This window comes from Scardinius erythrophthalmus (assembly GCF_964197995.2).
Source record: "Scardinius erythrophthalmus genome assembly, chromosome: 24".
NCBI lineage: Eukaryota > Metazoa > Chordata > Actinopteri > Cypriniformes > Leuciscidae > Scardinius > Scardinius erythrophthalmus.
The window spans coordinates 12823451-12841608 of NC_138244.1; the positions used below are offsets into that span (position 1 = coordinate 12823451).

Consider the following 18158-nt stretch of genomic DNA (forward strand, 5'->3'; position numbering starts at 1 on the left):
ACTGCCTTTAGCTAGGCTTAACCCTGTTACTCCGCCAGGCAGCCGGCCCTGTAAACTCTGAGTAGACAGCTTTATTGTGCCGCTCAGAAGGAATTGACAGCCCTGGACACAGCAGAAGCTTTTAAAAGAGAGAGATTATCTGTGTGGCAAGTGCTAGCTTAGCGCTGACAAGTGACAGTGTCCTATCTTGCATGCTGTGTATTTATTTACTGGCATGTTTTCTGCTGATATAGTCTGAAGACTGGACAGAAGATTTATTTAATCTTTTTTTTATTTATTTTTTTTTTTTTTTTTTTTTAGTTTATGAGAATTTATTATGCTAAATTGGTATCATCCATCCATTTATCCATCCATAACAACCCTGGGGCACATTAACATGTTTCATTTTCCATTTTAATTGTGACCATTAAACTTTATGCAAATGTCCTCATTCATCTGCAGTGAGCTCCTTTATTGCGTTTGCATTGAAGGGACGTCAAACCTGTCAGTTCATTTTGGCGCCAACATGTCATTTAACACCTTTACAACTCTCAAATGTATTTGGCTCACTTGTATACTACTCTTTGTTGAAGAAGTTTATTCTGTCATAGGCGGTGAGCAATTCATTCTCAAAAAACTGGATAAGCAGGTTAGCTCCTCCTCTTGCACACCTCTCTGTTGACTTTCAGTTTCTGTGTGTGCGTGTGTGGTTCAGGTTTTGCTTTTTGAGCTGAATGTCCCCACAAAGCAAGTATAACTTGAAACAACCTACATTAAGGGGACATTTGGGAGGCCCTCATGAGAAAAAAACAGCCACTTAAAGTGATAAAATGACATATCTGGTGTAAAACTACATATGCACGTGTGTGTCTCCACAGGTCAACCTCCAGTCCTCAAGCAACAATGAGACCTATCAAGAACGGCTGGCGAGATTAGAAGGGGACAAAGAGTCTCTGGTTCTCCAGGTGAGATATTTCACTAAGGCCTCCAAGGCATTTCAGCATAATAGTCACAATGTCAACACAATGAGAAGACAACTAGCCAACATGCTTGTAAAACCTCACAGGGTCAAACCAGGGGACTGTGGTGTCTCTGTGAACGAACAGACATGTGACACTGCCGCGCTCCAGCCCAGGGTGACACAACTCCCTGTCTAATACACAATGGGTTGGTCATTGATCACATAGCTATGGGACAATCTGGTGAAAGGTTAGAGGGTTGGTGTTACTCAACATGCTACTAAGTAGCCACCACAGAGTAAGTTTAGCCATTATCAGCTTAAACCTGTTCTTTATGGTAATGTTAAACACTAAACTAGCAAGCTTGTGTTCAGTTAACAGACTATTCAAAAGTAGAAAAAGTCCAATTACTTAGAAAATACTATCAAACCTCTCCTCAGAATGATTTGATCATCCATTCCAAGTTGCTGGTCAAACAAACATAGCAATGTTTTGAAACCACCACAGAGCCACAAGTCAACCTATAAATAACTTGTAGTTGTCTCTGCACATTAAACAGGGGTAGAAGAATATATTTTTCCATTATATAATGACACACTTCACCTTTAAGAAGTTAGGTTGTCTAACTCTGCAACAAGTGTCAAAAGTTGTCAATCTCTATATGCCCGCCCTTCTTGCTCTCTGATTGGTGGATTGTCTTGAGCTCTAAAACACTGATGAACATGATTGGCTCCTAATGCCCTCAAGGTGTTGTTCTTCTCCTTTTACCTGTCCTGCTGGTTGGCAGTCCTTCAGTTGGTGTTGAACAAAAGGACACTTTCAAAACAATTGAAACTTAAGCAGGCTCACATGTTAGCATGGCTGTGTGTCAAGGCTAAGCAATGGTCGTTTTTAACCCAGATATACACATTTGAAGGATTACATTCCTCTGCTGTTTAGACTTTGGAGTTCCCTGTGTGTTGCAATCGTCATTAGCATACCTGTAGGAGGGGCCGACAGAGACGCACTGGCCAGGTTTCAAGGTTAGCCTGAGTGAACGTTGTCTGCTGTCTGTTGGTTTTAGGTGAGTGTCCTCACTGACCAGGTTGAAGCTCAAGGAGAAAAGATCAGAGATCTGGAAAGTTCCCTGGAAGAACACCACCACAAACTCATTTCCACTGAGGAAATGCTCCAGCAGGTAAGACTACACACTTTCTAATATAAATATATTCTAGATAAATATAAGGAAGGGAATCTTGAATCTTCTACCTCCTGGTTTTGCTTGACAAACTGTTTTGGAGTGTTGAGTTTTTACCACCTGGAATTTGGGCAATTAGTGGTTTTGCAACAGTTTCAGTTGTAATTGTGTAGACCTGACTCAGATTAAATGGTCAGACTTTTCAGCGTGTTTGATTTATGCATGTGGTTTACTCAGTCCTGGCATAATGACACCTTCAGACCTTCCTATCCAAGAGTGTCTCCGTACAGTGTGATTTACATGTTTTACTGTGTGCTGTATGATTAACTGGCTTAAACCGGTGGGTTTGTAATCATACTTGTTTAGCCATTGTGTTTAGTAGCTGCTGTTTGCTGGCAACTGTTCCTCTGATTTGTGTAGTTTAATTTCCATAGTACTGTTTTTGAAACGGCTATGTTCCTTTAGAATTGCCAAGTGGGACCACAAAAATAAACGCTTATTTGTGAGTTTCCGTTGTAGGATTTTATTAAAAAAAATTAATCCGACAGAGCTGATTTGAGTCATTGTTACAATGTTTACAAAAGGTTAAATGATTAATGTGTGCAGTTTCTTTGCACTTCAGACACTTTTTTTACTTGGAATTCTGCCTGTCAATTATTTATTAATTCATTAAATATTTTAAGTTATTATAAATGATTTACATTATAATGTAATAATAATTATATATTTAATATAATTTTTTGTAGCTATTGTTGTTTTAATGCATAAAGAAAAATAAAAGAAATTTAGAAATGTTATCATCTTAACATATTTTGAATTACAACCAGTTTAATGTTATATTAGTGAGAATTGCCCTCTTTCCTTCGTTAAGGATTCCATAACAGGAATGCTTTGCTAACAATCATATCAAGATGGAATGTCAGAGATGGAGAGATGAAGACATCCCTCATGTTTTTCTTGCTTGATAGTGCAAGTAAACTCACAGTTTAGACATGACTGTTTTCTTTAATACCATAATTCTTTGGTGGCTTCTTGGTTCAATTTGAAGTTGAGATATACAGAATTTGTAATGTTCTTCCCAACTGTGTGTATACGTATAGAGATGTTTTTTAGTCTATTTGTTGTTATTATATATAGTTTAGGCTAGGGTTTCCCCAACGGAGGTTTGCGAACCCCAATTTGTGAAGGACATACAGGAGATTTAAAGGGGTCATATAATGGTACATGCACTTTTACAAGTTGATTGCACTGAAATGTCTGTTGGCAGTGCCTGTACACAACCATCCTATCATGATAAAAATCCATCCAGTGGTTTTGTTTTAATCTCCTTATATGTTTGACCATCTCTGAAATCAAGCCGTCCGATATTGTGACGTCATAAGATCGTACGCCCCTCCCGCGATTGTGATTGACAGCCGTGTTTCAACACAAGACCCGCCCTGAGCAAGCTGTGACAGCCGTCGTCATAGTAGTCCGCCAGTGTTGATATGCTGGAGTAGAATGGCGTCTAAGCGATTGTGGTGTTCTGTTCTTAGATGTAATAAGGAACACAGCAGTCATTTGGATGTTCCTAAATCCGAGCCGTTGAAGAAGCAGTGGCTGAGTTTTGTTTTTGAAGCGATATGCCCAAAGGATTGACGCGGGGATTCCCTCACGGGGATTCCCCACGATCGTCTGTGCTTTCATGTTTGCGCGAATCATTTCACACCAGACAGCTTCACAAACGAGAAAAAACGGATCGGTACCAACGTGTTCCTGCTGAACCTCCAGAAGATGTGAGTGTAATGTTTTATTAACCTTTATATTAGTATTTATATTAATCTTTGCGAAATTTGCAAACCTTGCTGCAGGCTTCACGATGAATGCATCTAAGGTTTACACTCAGGGTACATTACGGCATGTTTTCTATGTACGACGTTCTCAATATAATTCATAATCCCACGTTTATAACGAATAACACGTGGTTATTGTGTTAGATACGGTCAGAGAATGTCTAATACGGTGTACCCACAGAACAGAGGGGTGGGGTGAGCAAAGCTCATTATCATTTAAAGACACATGCACTGAAACGGCGTGCTGAAAACAGAGCTGTTTTTGACCAGGTAAAATTAGTGTTTTCTTACAATACTAATGAGAATTTTTAATTAAAGTATATTACAAACTTTTAATTTAGACCCTAAAGAATCATATTAGCTTGTACAAAAATGGCATTATATGACCCCTTTAAGGAAATGCCAATGCTTTATTTAATTTAAGCCCTCATGTTTTTTTTTGTTTTTTTATTTTAGATTTTTTTAATAATTAAAATATTAATATATTTTATTAAAATGTGTAATATTTAAAAATAAATGTAAAAAAAAACAAACATGACAGCTTAAATTAAATAAACATTACTTGGAAGTATATTTTAAATAATGATTTATAGTAGATAGTAGGAGACAGGGATTCAGCTGACAACCCCTTGGTTGAGACAGCTTAGACAGCCGAAAGATGAACAATAATTTTTGAAGAACCAGGGTACCCACTGTCTTGAAAAACATAGATAAGTGAGTTAGGATATATAAAAGAGATTTTTTTTTTTTTTTAAGGCGTAAAAAAATTATGTAAATTTATAAAATCGTATAACTCCGTGGATGGTTTTAAACATTATAAATATAGATTTTTGAAATTGAGTAAAAAAAAAAAAAAAAAAAGTTGTAAATCAAACACAACTGGAAAAGTCGAGACAAAGGCCATATTGTATATTGTTGTGGACAGTGAGGGGCCTCGGAGTCAAAAGGTTTGAATAATGGAAAAATAGCATGTGATCTAAAGGTCCTATATCACACAATTTTTTAAAACTTTTAAAACTGTTTTTTGGAGTTTTTGTCTGCTGAAAGTTTTTTTTTTTCATCAGCTAAACAATCAGTACAGTATGTTGCAAACAACAGTACAATCCATTGAATGCACTGTATTCTATCCCTCACAGTCTTGTTGTCATTTCTGTCAAAAGGTAAATATGGCACTACCCTGATTAAGGTCTATTGCATTATAGTGTGTGTGTTGCTGGTGGGTAATTGTGACTCATGTCCACTGTATTTCACAGAACTAAGAGATAATTAATATACCAGGGATGTTTGTGTTGCGTTCAGTGGTTTTCATCCATCATCACTTTGCTTGGGACTCGCTTGCCATTCACACTTCTATTAGATTAAACTAATTAAGAGAATATGGATTTCAGAAATATAGATTTCGAGACATGAGCACACCATCTGTGGTCGATTGTAACTGTCCGAGCTTTCTGATAGTTAGAATAACATGAAATGTTGCATTCTGCTTCATAAACTAGAAAGGAGAAGTTGTACCGAGTCTGTGAAAGAGGAAGCGATGGTGCGTTTTTTTTTTTTTTTTAAAGTTAGTGTTTAAGGGTAATTCTGGTTAAAGTGTGAGGCACAACATAGACCAGACAAAATCTGCTGACTTAAATATCTTTTTTTGGGGGGGGGGTTTGGCCAAACTATTTAATAAACAAACATTGGCGGACAATATATATATATATATATATATATATATATATATATATACACATACACATACGTACGTACATACGTACGTACGTACATACATACATACATACACATACATACATACATACATACATACATTTTTTTTACATATATGAATATTGTAATCATTCTGTTTATATTATAGTACCATGAGATTTCCATCTGATACCATCATTGTATCTCCACAATACTTTTTTTATGAGGGCTATTATGTGCACATATTTTGTGACCTTTTTGGCTTGTAAAACACTGGTTAGCAAAGGTTCTCAGAGCCCTGCTGAATTTAGCCCATAGTATCAGGAATGCTGAGAAACCAAGTTTCCCTCTTTTGGCCCTCCTGACTTTCTCACATACAGGCACCAGAGAGGGTGAGGAAGTAAAAATAGCGTTCATTGCTTGAGTATATTTAGCGGCGCTTAGCTTTGACCCAAGCGTTTCTGTGAAAGAACTTGGCCAGTGGAGCAGCGAGGAGCCGACTGTGTGCCGTGGGATTGTTACTGTATACAGTACAACTGTGTGGGTGTGTTTGTGTGTCACCATGTGTTCGCTAACGTGTGTGCGTGTGCTCTAGGAGCTCTTCAGTCGGACCTCACTGGAGACGCAGAAACTGGAACTGGTGGATGAAGTTTCCTATCTGAAACTCAAGCTTGTCGGCATGGAGGAGGAACACAACCACATAGATGAGGAGAACAAACATCATAAAGCCGAGGTACTGTATCAGACTGTCAGCTCACACGGGGCAACGGGTTCATCCATTATAGGATGTTACTTGAATAATATCATTTTAACGGTGTTCTTTAAACTACGGTTTAATCCTATAGTTGTTTGCTTCCTCTATTTTTATGGTCTGTCTTGTAGGGATGTCACAATATATTGTATGCAGTAATTTCACAATTCTCAATATCAGTTTTATTTTCAAAGCAAAAACTAATGGACTCTCATTATATTTATTATTATTATAGTATTTATTAATATTTAGATTTAGCACTAATTTTTATATTTCTTAGTTTATTTGAATTTTTGTACATTTATTTTAATTTGTTGTTTTGTACTTTTTAATGTTATTAAAAGCATTTGTCATTTTTATTAGCTTTTTTTAGCTTAAATTTGAGGTTTTAGTTTGAGAATTTTTTTTATTCAACTTAAACTGTTTTCAGTTAGTTGGCAAGGAAAGCATTTTTAAGTTTTTATATAATAATTATATTTTGTTTTACTTCATCTTGTAGTATGAACGTTAAAAACTGAATATTGTTATAAGTTGTGTGTATTTTTATAAATATACACACACACACACACACACACATTTGTGAGTCAACATTTAAACAAGTGAAATACTGGTTTAGATGTCCTGATTGAGAGATTGTTATATTCGTCTTTTTCATTGTGCCTGTGTCTTTTTTGTCCACCTGTTGGCTCTAATTCAATTGAAACCACACACACAGAAATCAGCCATGTCAGTATATGCGTGGTTTAATACTTTTAGAAATATATTAATTGAAAAGTGTGTTGTTTGACAGAAGAGAATCTGATTTCAGACATGATATTGTGGTTACGAAGAGCGCCATCTTGAAATACAAGAACAGTAAACATGCTCAAAATATGAGCTGATATATAATCTGTTGTTTCCATATGGCACATGGAAACATAACTAGAGGACAGGGAAGTCATGGTGGCATGTTTATGTTGTAGTGTGTGTGTATATGTGGATCCTGTAGATTTATCACCTCTTAACACCTAATTACTTATAGGACTCCCAGAGTTACACACTGTGTATAGACAACAGACTAAACAGAGACTTAGAAAAACACCATAACACTTTAAAAGAGCATCTGTCCTGAGCTTAATTTTTCTTGAACAGGCTAAATCTCTGGCTTGCTGACTAAAAATTGGAAGGTTCCTTTTTCAAAGCATTTTCTCATACGCCAAGTGGACAGGTTTCCCACAGCCATGGGAAAACATGGAAAATTTAGGGGAAATTACAATTGTGATTTCCAAGCCTGTAAAAATCATGGTAATTAATAGAAACTTAAAGTCATGGGAACTTTCATAGTGAATATACATTTGTCTTGGTATCCTCATCTCAAGATATTTAGCTCTTTATGAGTGCTGTCTATGTAGTGCAAGTCATTAGAAAAACTGGCTTTTCTTTTTCTCAGTTAGTATGTGAACATTTCCCTGGTGTTATAGTTCAGGTAGGTACAGTATACCAAGGACTCAGAGAGACAAAAAAATGGGAAGGATTGTGAGCCCAATAGTCTCTTTGTTATGTCTTCATCAATCGTTTGAGCCGGGCTATCACACAGACTCAGCCTTTCCACACTGACAGTGTGCTTACAGAAACATGATTTAACGATATGTACACACATGCACAGACAATTACACATACACACTCAAAACCTATGTCCCACAAATGCTCCCAGTGCCAAAAAGGCAATGCGCTGACAAAGGAAGATGTTAATCGTTAGAGACACAAAAGCATGCGGTGGGCCTAAATGGGAGACAGTGACAGGCAGTTTGATGAACGTGAAATGACAGACGCCAGAAGTGCTCAGTGCTTGTCTTGATGAGAATTCAGCACACACACGGTTTTAACACGTATCTGCAATGGGTGTCATTCACCTTTAGAAATGAAGTGAAATGCAAAGAAAAGGCTGCTAATGGCCGATCATTGAAATGCATGTAGTATTTCCAGTTTATAGGGCACCGTACGTACATTTTACATTTAATATTTATACGTTTTGAAATTGGGATGTATAAACCTGCAACACTTGTGGCAAAAGTTAACAAAACATGAAAAATATGCATACGATGTACAAAAAAAAATCTTTGTTTCAATGTTTTGGAAATTTCAATGTTTTTTGGGTAATGACTCAATCTTGTAAACCATTCTTTTTTACATCTTTTTTTTTTAAGCGTCACCTCACACTCTTAGTGTTGGGGTAACTGAGCTCTCCTTGCATTTGTTGCATCAACAAACACTGGCCTCAAGGGTGACAGCTGCAAGGCTCCATTCAAGGGGACGGAATGGCTGAAATTCACTTTGAACATACCACAGTCACAAACACTTTCACCACAGACATCTCCCCCACTCACAAACCTTTAGCATGGAGCTAAATATAGGCGTGGAACGTGTGTCTTATCATCAGCTTTAGCATCAATGGGAAATATCATATGAAACTTCCTCTGGCAGACTGCATTTAGACTGACTGTTCACAAGTGAAAAACAAACCGAACATTAAAACGCTCGTTGCTAAAGTCAGATCTCGTAATCAGTGCAGAGCACTGTTGTACATCTCAGTTTTGATTAAGTATTACAGATTTACTCCCCATGTTGTCTCAAAAACAATTTGAATTACATGCATCTGCATTTTATCCTTTGAAATACAGTAGCTTGGTCCCAAGAAAAGCTTGCCCTCATATAAACCCTTCTGTAAAATTAGTTGGTCAATAACTTATTTACTCTGGCAAAGAGAAGGTCCCATCATCACCTTTACTATTTATACAAAAGAGCATTGTTTCAAGCATAAAACATAAAAAGTAAATATAATGCTGGCAACATGGAAGGGTGTTCACGTTTTTGTATTTTTATGTTCCATGGGTTCAGTGGGGAAATATTTGGTCATGCTTTAAGTATTTTTTATTTTTTTTAATGCCATTTTAATTATTTTTTTACCATTTTCATATTACAGTGCTATTAAATACATTGCTTGAGGTGTGATGGAAATAACACTTTTAAGTTTAGTTTCAGAAAAATAAAATGACACGTTTATTGTGGTGTAAATGTATATACACTGTAGGACTTTGTTAGTGGACTAATTAAATAAGTGGCAGTTTGAACATTTTGTTTTAAGATTTTAAATTAACTTGTAAAAAAAAAATATATATATATTCTAAAAGTCCACAAGGCCAAAAGTTCAAGAAACCTGGAAATACTTTTCTGGTGAGGACATGTGACTTATTAGAAACTAAAACTGGCTTCAATTCCACAAAGCCAAAGAATGAATATGCCTTTTTAAAGAATCCAGATTAATCACAAAATCATCTGTCTCTTCATAATTGTTTCCAAATCTGATCAACATTTTCCTTTTTCTGGCTTTCTTGTTTTTGCTCTCTCAGAGTGTGGTTAATCTAATTAGTGAACTACAGGAGCAGATGTGTAAATTCCAGGAGGAAATCAGCAATCGCATTCAGGAGCAGCGGGCCCTGGAGAGCATGGGGGACAGTAGCACACGCGAGGCTCTCGACCAGAGCCCCGATGTGGGTCTTGGTGCCTCGGACGCTGAGGAATGCAGCTGCCGCTGTAGAAGCGGAGGAGAGAATGTAGGCAGATCCTCCATTACATGGTGGATTTACTTCAAGACCCTCTTTTACCTCTTTGCTCTACCCTAAAACATAACCATTCCCCCATCTCACTTTTGGACACTCCGACAGGAATTACTACTAACTGCCTCTTCCTACAGTGTCCAATGTGTCTGCGGGCTCCACTGTGGGAATCTCATGGTTACTGGTGTTTGCATTGTGTTCTGATGAAAGAATGTAATTTATTTTGGGTGTAAACCTGCATGATGGATGCTGACTAACGCTTACGGTTGCTGAGTAGTTCCAGAGAGCTTCCAGAAGGGTTGTGGGCTTAGTGGTGACCCTATTAGATGTTTCCTCCTTGATCAGTTCTGTCAGTTTTTGAGGAGCCAAGGCATCTTTTTAAGAAGTTTTCCCATGAATCTCCAGAGCTTTCTTGTATGTAACCGCACGGTGTGTGGGTTTCATGGGTCAATCCAAACCCTCTCCTCTGAATTTTCTTTGTATTAATATGAATGATCTTAGTGCAGAGCCCCTAAAGTGAAATTCGTATTGGGAAAAGCCCCTGGAACTTTCGAGTGTGCGTAAGAAGAATTTTCCACATGCACAAGTGAATCTTGGGGGTTTATTTTTTCTACAAAGTCAATTTAGGGGCTCCGTACCTTAGATAGCGGTTGCCAAAGGGGTAGGATATTTGCCACCAAAAGGTAACATGTAATTTTTCTTCTTTGCTTTTGTTCATTCTTTAGGCATTGCTACAAGAGCTTCGCCTTTTTAAGAGCAAAGTTGAAGAACTGGAGGGAGAGAAATCACAATACGAGAGGAAGCTCAAAGCCACAAAGGTAATGTACTGTATATTAAATCTGACTCCTGTTAGCCTTCAGTCTACTAGTTGGTGCTCTTGCGGTTTTGATTGGTTCATTATGAACTTCAACTACCACATCAGCATTTACTAACAGTATCTTTAGCCATATTGGCTTAAACCCAAATGCAAACTCTCAATGCAACTTCTTTCTTTGATCTTGTAACTATTCTATACATACTAATTGGACTCTTTATTCAATAGTTCATTGCACTCACAAATTCCTAAGCTCTCAGCATAATGAACATCCCTCTGGCTTTCTCTTCCTTCAGCTTTCTATCACCTATTCTCTCCATGTCTGTTACCAGTCGCTCATGACCAAACTTTCTACCCTGAAGCTCACGGTCGAGCACACTCAGGTAGAACGACAGCATTGGGAGGAGCGCTGTCGGACAGCTCAGGTGCTTAACCCTACTCCTTATCCCTTGCCATCCTCCCTGAGGAGTATGACACAAAGGAGAGGGTGATGATGGTCCTGTCCAAAAATGGCACCATCAGTACTTGCGTCCACAGTTTAATGTAGTGTTGCTGGATAACACCACTATAGAGATTGTTATAGAGTCCTTCAAGGTCCATTGAAGACACATGGGGAGTACCCTCTTGAATCATAAAATGGGACACCATAATGTCTCGTGGACCACAGGGAAACAAAAAAATTAAGAAGTGCCATTTTGGACAGGGTCGATTTCATTACATTTCCACCTCTGCTCAGGACTTGGAGGTCTACGTTTTCAACCGAGATTTTTCAAAGTTCCTTGAAAATATCCACTCCTTTGGTTGTTATGCCTCTCTGAGCTCCCAGTCTGAACCCCATTCTCTGTGTGTCTCTTGAACCCTCTTCCACCTATATTTGTTTTATTTCAGGGATGTTCAATCTGGGCCACCATCCTGCAGAGTTTAGCTACAACCTCAATTAAACACACCTGAACCAGCTAATCTATGTCTTCAGGATCTTCAGGAACTTTCAGGCCGGTGTGTTGGAGCTAAAATTTGCAGGAAGGTGGCCCTCCAGGAGCAAGATTGGACGCCCCTGGGTTATGTAATTGATTTACTCGGTCAGTTGTTGACAAGCTTTTTACATGCACGGTGTAGTTTTGTGCAATAATCTTGCAGCTTCATGATCCCCAGTTCTTGTCTTGATGCTGACCTTTTTAGACTGCTCACAATTACTCTCAAGAGCGAGCATCAGATGGTCCAGTGGCAATCTTTTAAACCATGTTATGTGTGGAAGCAAGCAATATAGAGAAACCGTACGAGTGGATGGGCTACTAGAGATCATCCATCTGTGTTTGCCTCGTGCTCATTGATGGAAGAAGCATGTGCATGTTTGTGTTAGTATTTGCGTATTAGTTCAGGAATGCGTTACTGCATCCTCCAGCAGATTGTAGGAATAAGGGTTGAGCAATTTAACATGGAGATATAAACAGATACGCACACCGTATTCGTATATACATCCTTTCTGTAGACTTCATTATGTCTGGTTGTCCCAAGTTTAGTTATATTTGCCTTTTACTACCCACTCAAGCTTCTCTCATGTTTGACTAAACAACGGTTGATGGGGGGATGTTTATTTGTCGTGCCATTGGTGGCACAGAAATGATAGAAGGGTCATGTGTGATGCTATGTGCTAACATTTGAGCATTTACAAGGTTAGTATGCTCTAAGTATGCTGCCATAGAATTTTTAGCTAATCACAAACTTCTGATGTGATGGGGCTGACGTACATGTAATCTCTTCAAGCTTATCTAAATCGAGTAGAAAATCTGTTATCTTGATTTTAGCTCGCTAGGATGTTTATTAAGCTCAAAAGAAATATATTTTTTTTCAACTATGTAGCCTACTGTAGATCAGCATAGCTAGTTGAATGTGTTTTCTGGGAAATCATATCAGAGAGTTCTGCTAGCATTTTGGTGGTGGTACTTTAATGGTTGAAATATGCCACGAAGACAGAAAGTGTTTGCCTGTCGGTGGTATCGCAACTTTTCTTCCTGTTTTGTGAAGATTTAGTGAGTGTTATGTGTGAAAGTGCCGTTGGTCGCCCCCAAAACGGTGAAGGTCGTTTTATCCTTATTTAACCTTGTTGTGCCTGACTGTCACATTTGTGTTGTCAATGTTAGATTCTTCTGTTCTCCCAAAAAGCACTAATGTGATAGTCCATTTTGTATATCCACCATGATGTTGTGTAAAATGTGTGCCTTGTTGTCTTTCTTACATGAAAATTAATAAAAATCGTGGTTTAAGCTGAAGATATTTGAATGAGACATTTTATATATATATATATATATATATATATATATTTGAATACATCAAATGAAAGGTGCTAATCTGCTGAAGTGTTTCGTTTTTGTTAGACTGAGATTGCCAAACTCCAGCAGCTGCTTTCTACGAAAGATGCAGAAATCGAGTGTCTACAGAGTCAGCTTCTGTCCCGAGGAACCATCAACAATGACATCACAGAGAGAGGTACATCTAAGAAGATGAAATCCTAACGGTTGTTGAAGTGCTACAACATACTAACAAGGCCTTAACCCAGAATAATTTAGCATTACATTACTAAAAGGCACTTTCCATGAATAGGCAACAAAAACAGGCCTGAAATTTAAGCCCTGATTTGTTTGAATTATTGTTGCTTTATACAATACAAATGAAATGGTTAGTTCACTTAAAAATGTTCCCTGTTTGTGGAAATTACCAAATACTAGCTGCATGGGAGTGACGGTGTGTGTTGGAAAATGTACATGTGAGTGTTGAAATTACTAACATGTGGCTTTTTTTGGTAATCACTGTGGCCTCTGGTCTTCAACGCTCCCTGTTGTAGAGGAAGTGTATAAGAAACAGCTGAGAGACAAACGTAAGCGCACATTTCAGATCAACATCTCAGATCCTCCCATGCTGTACCCCAGCTTGATTCAACTGCCCTTCAGCGTGTCTCTGTCAATCTGGCTAATGTACACTGGCATCCTGTCAAGCCTGTCGCACACATCCCCTCAGTGGCTACCTGTGTGTGTGTGTGTGTGTGTGTGTGTGTGCGCGGAGGGGTTGTTAAGTGTCTGATGCATGCTTGTCGTCACACCCTGCAGCCACTCATTGCTTTCCCATGGGTCTGTGAGCTAAAACTCATTATTTACTATTAAAGAAGGGCAAGGGCAATGGCCAGTTCAGAGAAAAGAAATAGATGAATCAACTAATCGCCTCACATCTACTCTATGTTGCTGAACTTCATTCTTCATTGTGGCACTAAGCAGCTAATCTTATGATTTTTGCATTATTAACAGCTCAGTAGTAAATTTATTTTATTGACTCAAGTATTACTCAGTCATAATAAATACTTGACCTTATACTGAATGTAATACTTTTTATGTGCTGTTATATATATATATATATATATATATATATATATATATATATATATATATATATATATATATATATCTCAATTCGATAGAATCAGACTTTGATTCACGAGAATTAACCAAATCTTCCTGAGCTACAGTAAAAAGAAAAAAATAATATATATATGTCAGTTTAGATATCATTGTTTGTTTGTTCAAAAACTCGAAAAATGTGTCTCTGATTAAATTGTGAATTATATCATCTATATATTCATATATCTAGAAAGATATCTATTTAAGTTTCTACAGTATAGCTTGCTTCTAGTTTAACTATAGTACACTGAATGCTGTAATGCTAATCATAATTTAAAGTTTACCATAATGATGTAATGGTGCATATGAACTGAGTTTAGCTCTTTATGTTCCAGATCAAGAGTTACAGCGGTTAAAAACTGGAATGGAGACGCTGATAGCTGCCAATAATGAAAAGGTAAGTCGGTGCACTTGGCATTGGTTAACAAAATCTGCAGGAAGCAACATGCATCTTGTGACATTTCGAGTGGTTTGCTGATGGACTGAACATCTACTCCATTTTGTTTCTGTAGGATCGCCACATAGATGAACTCAATGTTCTTTTGGGCCAGTACAGAAAATTGAAGGATGGCTTGGCCCTTTCTCAAGGTACGTGGTTATTTGTTGGACAACCTTTGCCTAAAACGCCATCTTGCTTCTTCAATGTTTTAGTCACCTTTGCTCGATGAATTTAACCCAGAACAAAGCTGAAGCTGATTCTGTTTCTCTCTCCCTTCAGTGACCAACGATACGTTGCTGTCTGGCAGCAGTGAAGAGGATCTTTCTGGCAACCGAAAAATAAGAGCCCTGACCCATAGAGTGTACTCGGACATCATCAGATCAGAACTACAGGTAATGTTTCAAAAGGGTCATATCATGAAAAACTGTATATTCTTGCTTCCCTTTCTAGTACAATTAGGCCATTTATGGAAAAACAGTTTAGAATGTCATAAGATTGTCTGTGTTTTCATATCAATTGAGTTTGTAGTTTTTACATGAAGAAATTAAGCAATAGTAGTTTTATGTAGAAGTCTTACTCTGTTGTTCAAAAGTTTGGGGTCAGTGAGATTTTTAAAAGTTTATGGAAGAAGTCTCTTATTCTTACCAAGGCTGCATTATTGCTGCATATTTGATCAAAAATACAGTTATATTGTGAAATATTATTATAATTTTGTGCAATGTATTTATTCCTGTGATGGTAAAGCTTAATTTTCAGAAGTCGTTATTACTCCAGTGACATGATCCTTCAGAAATCATTCTAATGTGCTGATTTGCTACTACTAAACATTTCGTATTATCAATGTTGAAAACATTTGTACTGTAGAAACCATGATACATTATTTTTCTAGTATTCTTTAATAAATAGTTCAAAAGAGCAGCATTTATTTAAAGTAGAAATCTTTTGTAACATTATATCTTTACTGTGACTTTTGATTAATTTAATGCATCCTTACTGAATAAAAGCATTAATTTCTTTCAAAAACTAAAATCGTACTGACCCAAAAATGTTAGTGTATGTGTAGTAGAAACAGTCAGTTTAATTTGTCATTGATTGTAAAGTAAAATGATTGTGGAAAAACTAAATTATGTTTGTTTTTGGTATTAATATTCTAAGTGGACTTCAGGGGAAACATAGAATGCAAAAGCAAAGATTATATCCCATTTGGTCCATATTTCTATTCAACTTTAGTTAGGTTTTATGTTCCTGCTGTTCCCAATGACAATTTCTATTTATTTTCCTCTGCATAGATGTCTTCCCGAGGCCCGTCGCCACTCCTGGTCTCTCCTCCATGTCTTCAGAGGGAACTGGACTCCAGGTGAGCGAGAGGTTGATTTATTAACAGTACACTGATGATAGCAGAGTCTCAGAGGTCTCAGTGGGACGCTTTACTTAAAGGCATCTATGGGAGAAGGACCCTTTTGCTGCAATCTCGCTGTCCTACTCGTTCAGCCAAGCTAATGTGATTTTGTCACCTCTATCTCTCTTCCTTGCACTCCATCCCATTCTATCCTTCTCCGGCCCAGCTGTCGCAGTATACAGCCCTCCATGGAGACCTCGATGGTATCCATTGGCGATTTGGGCTTTTACAGCAGACAATGGCAAGTGCAGTGTGTGTGCTTGTGCGTGTTTAAGAGGCTTTCTAATGTAGCAGTGGCTTTTTGTTGTCATTGCCATACGCCACACACACGATGTTCACACGCATCGATCTAGGCTAGGATGACTGAGGATTCTGATTGGACCCTCTGGTGTATGTAATTATATCAAGACATTATGCACCCTTTTTTCCTCCCAAAAACAGTCAGTTTCTAGATGTATTGTTTTTTGCAGTATTTTAGTAACTAGAAAAATTAAATAAAATTTAAAGTTCAAAAGAACAGCATTTAAAATGGAAATCTTTTGTAACTAACATTATAAATATCTTTAATGTGACTTTTGATTAATTTAAAGCATCCCTACCGATTTAAAAAAAAAATCGTACTGACCAAAAATTTGTGAAAGAAAAAAATGATTAAAAAAATGGAATTGAAAAATGTTAATATGCGGTAAAAGCTTTGTAAAAACTGCAATTGTGGGGTTTTTTTTGTGTGTGTGTGTGGGGGGGTTTTTTCACATAATTTAATAATGCAGTCTTGCCTTGAGATTTCAAATGTCAAATCATTAATTGCATTTGAAATTTATATTTGACTGGAAAGATGTCATTGTCACCTTGAAAATTTTTATATATATATATATATATATATATATATATATATATATATATATATATATATATATATATATATATATATATATATATATATATATATATATATATGGGAAGGTTTTAGGCTACATATAAAGCTAGTTCATAATGTTTTTGGTTCTTGACCTTGTAATTTCAGTCGTCTTTTGTTTTTTTAATATTGTGTACTGTGCTTCCAGTGTAGACATTTGTTAGTCCATGATAACCTGAACCAATGAGATGCTCTTAGTCCGCAATAACATAAGCATAGCTTGTTTAATATAATTGTTCATGGTTTTATTTTCAGGTCAATGCAGCGAATGCTGTCCAGCAGCTTGGAAGAGCTCCAAAGTGGAAGCTTACAGATGGTACAAAAACCTGAATCATTTTGTTCTAAATAAACGTGACTCTTGCCAACTAACTCATCTCATTAACAAAATGCTTTTAATATGAATGTCTCAGCTCAACTCAAATCTCTTTAATACTAGATTTACATTAACAATTGTGCTTTGTTGTATGTTTTAACAAATGACGTGACTCACCTAATTGAGTGTATGTTTGTGTGTTTATACTGTTGGTTTTTCTTAAGCATGTAGTGGGCCAACCAGTAGAGGCTGTTTTAGAGGTACTACAAGCTAACATGAACCACAACAATAGCCTTTGCTGTATGCATATGCATTAATTAACATCACTTATGCTTTTCTTTTTGTTTGCATGGCTTATTTAATAAAAATGCTTATTAACGAGAAAACACTTGATAGTAGTGTTCGTTATAGTCATTCTAATATAATGTGTATGTATCATTTTTCATTAAATTCTAAAGCTGTTTGTAATTATTGTAAATTTATATGGTTAATATAATTAATATACTCATACTGTAGCAACATAAAAATTTTATGATAAATATTTAATCGCTAAGATAAATAAATTTCTTCTGCAGAACCGATATACTCCAGAAAATAACAAATACCAGACGCTCCCGGGCAAGTTTAGTCGTCCAGAGCAGAATGGCGTGAGACTTCTGCCGTCTTCCCCTCTACAGCTGTCTCCTGATGAAAGTGAAGACAGTGAATTCAACCTAAGTAAGTAATCGTCTCACAGCACCCAGAATTCCTTGTCAAAATCATTTTTCACATGGGCTGTGTCTGAAAGCAAATATAAGTGAGCAAGCATAGATTTAGTGTGTATGTTTATTTCTGGTTAGAAATTG

The 18158-nt window shown here is 37.0% G+C and overlaps 1 protein-coding gene across 27 annotated transcripts in view; it reads left to right on the forward strand.

Moving 5' to 3' along the window:
* Nucleotides 1-18158, forward strand: part of ppfibp2b (PPFIA binding protein 2b) — a 64096-nt gene that overhangs the window by 35552 nt on the left and 10386 nt on the right. For 4 of the 27 annotated variants that reach the window (XM_081356540.1, XM_081356543.1, XM_081356534.1 and 1 more), the window contains 13 exons: nucleotides 858-944; nucleotides 2002-2115; nucleotides 6232-6369; nucleotides 9777-9980; nucleotides 10709-10801; nucleotides 13173-13284; nucleotides 14582-14643; nucleotides 14759-14834; nucleotides 14965-15077; nucleotides 15975-16042; nucleotides 16251-16325; nucleotides 17256-17316; nucleotides 17889-18030. In XM_081356540.1, coding sequence (XP_081212666.1) covers nucleotides 858-944; nucleotides 2002-2115; nucleotides 6232-6369; nucleotides 9777-9980; nucleotides 10709-10801; nucleotides 13173-13284; nucleotides 14582-14643; nucleotides 14759-14834; nucleotides 14965-15077; nucleotides 15975-16042; nucleotides 16251-16325; nucleotides 17256-17316; nucleotides 17889-18030 — 1345 coding nt within the window. Of the gene's footprint in view, nucleotides 1-857; nucleotides 945-1687; nucleotides 2116-6231; nucleotides 6370-9776; nucleotides 9981-10708; nucleotides 10802-13172; nucleotides 13285-13639; nucleotides 13673-14566; nucleotides 14644-14758; nucleotides 14835-14964; nucleotides 15078-15974; nucleotides 16043-16250; nucleotides 16326-17255; nucleotides 17317-17537; nucleotides 17574-17888; nucleotides 18031-18158 lie in introns of those variants that run through there. The other 23 variants (XM_081356530.1, XM_081356532.1, XM_081356521.1 and 20 more) reach the window with 14 other exon arrangements.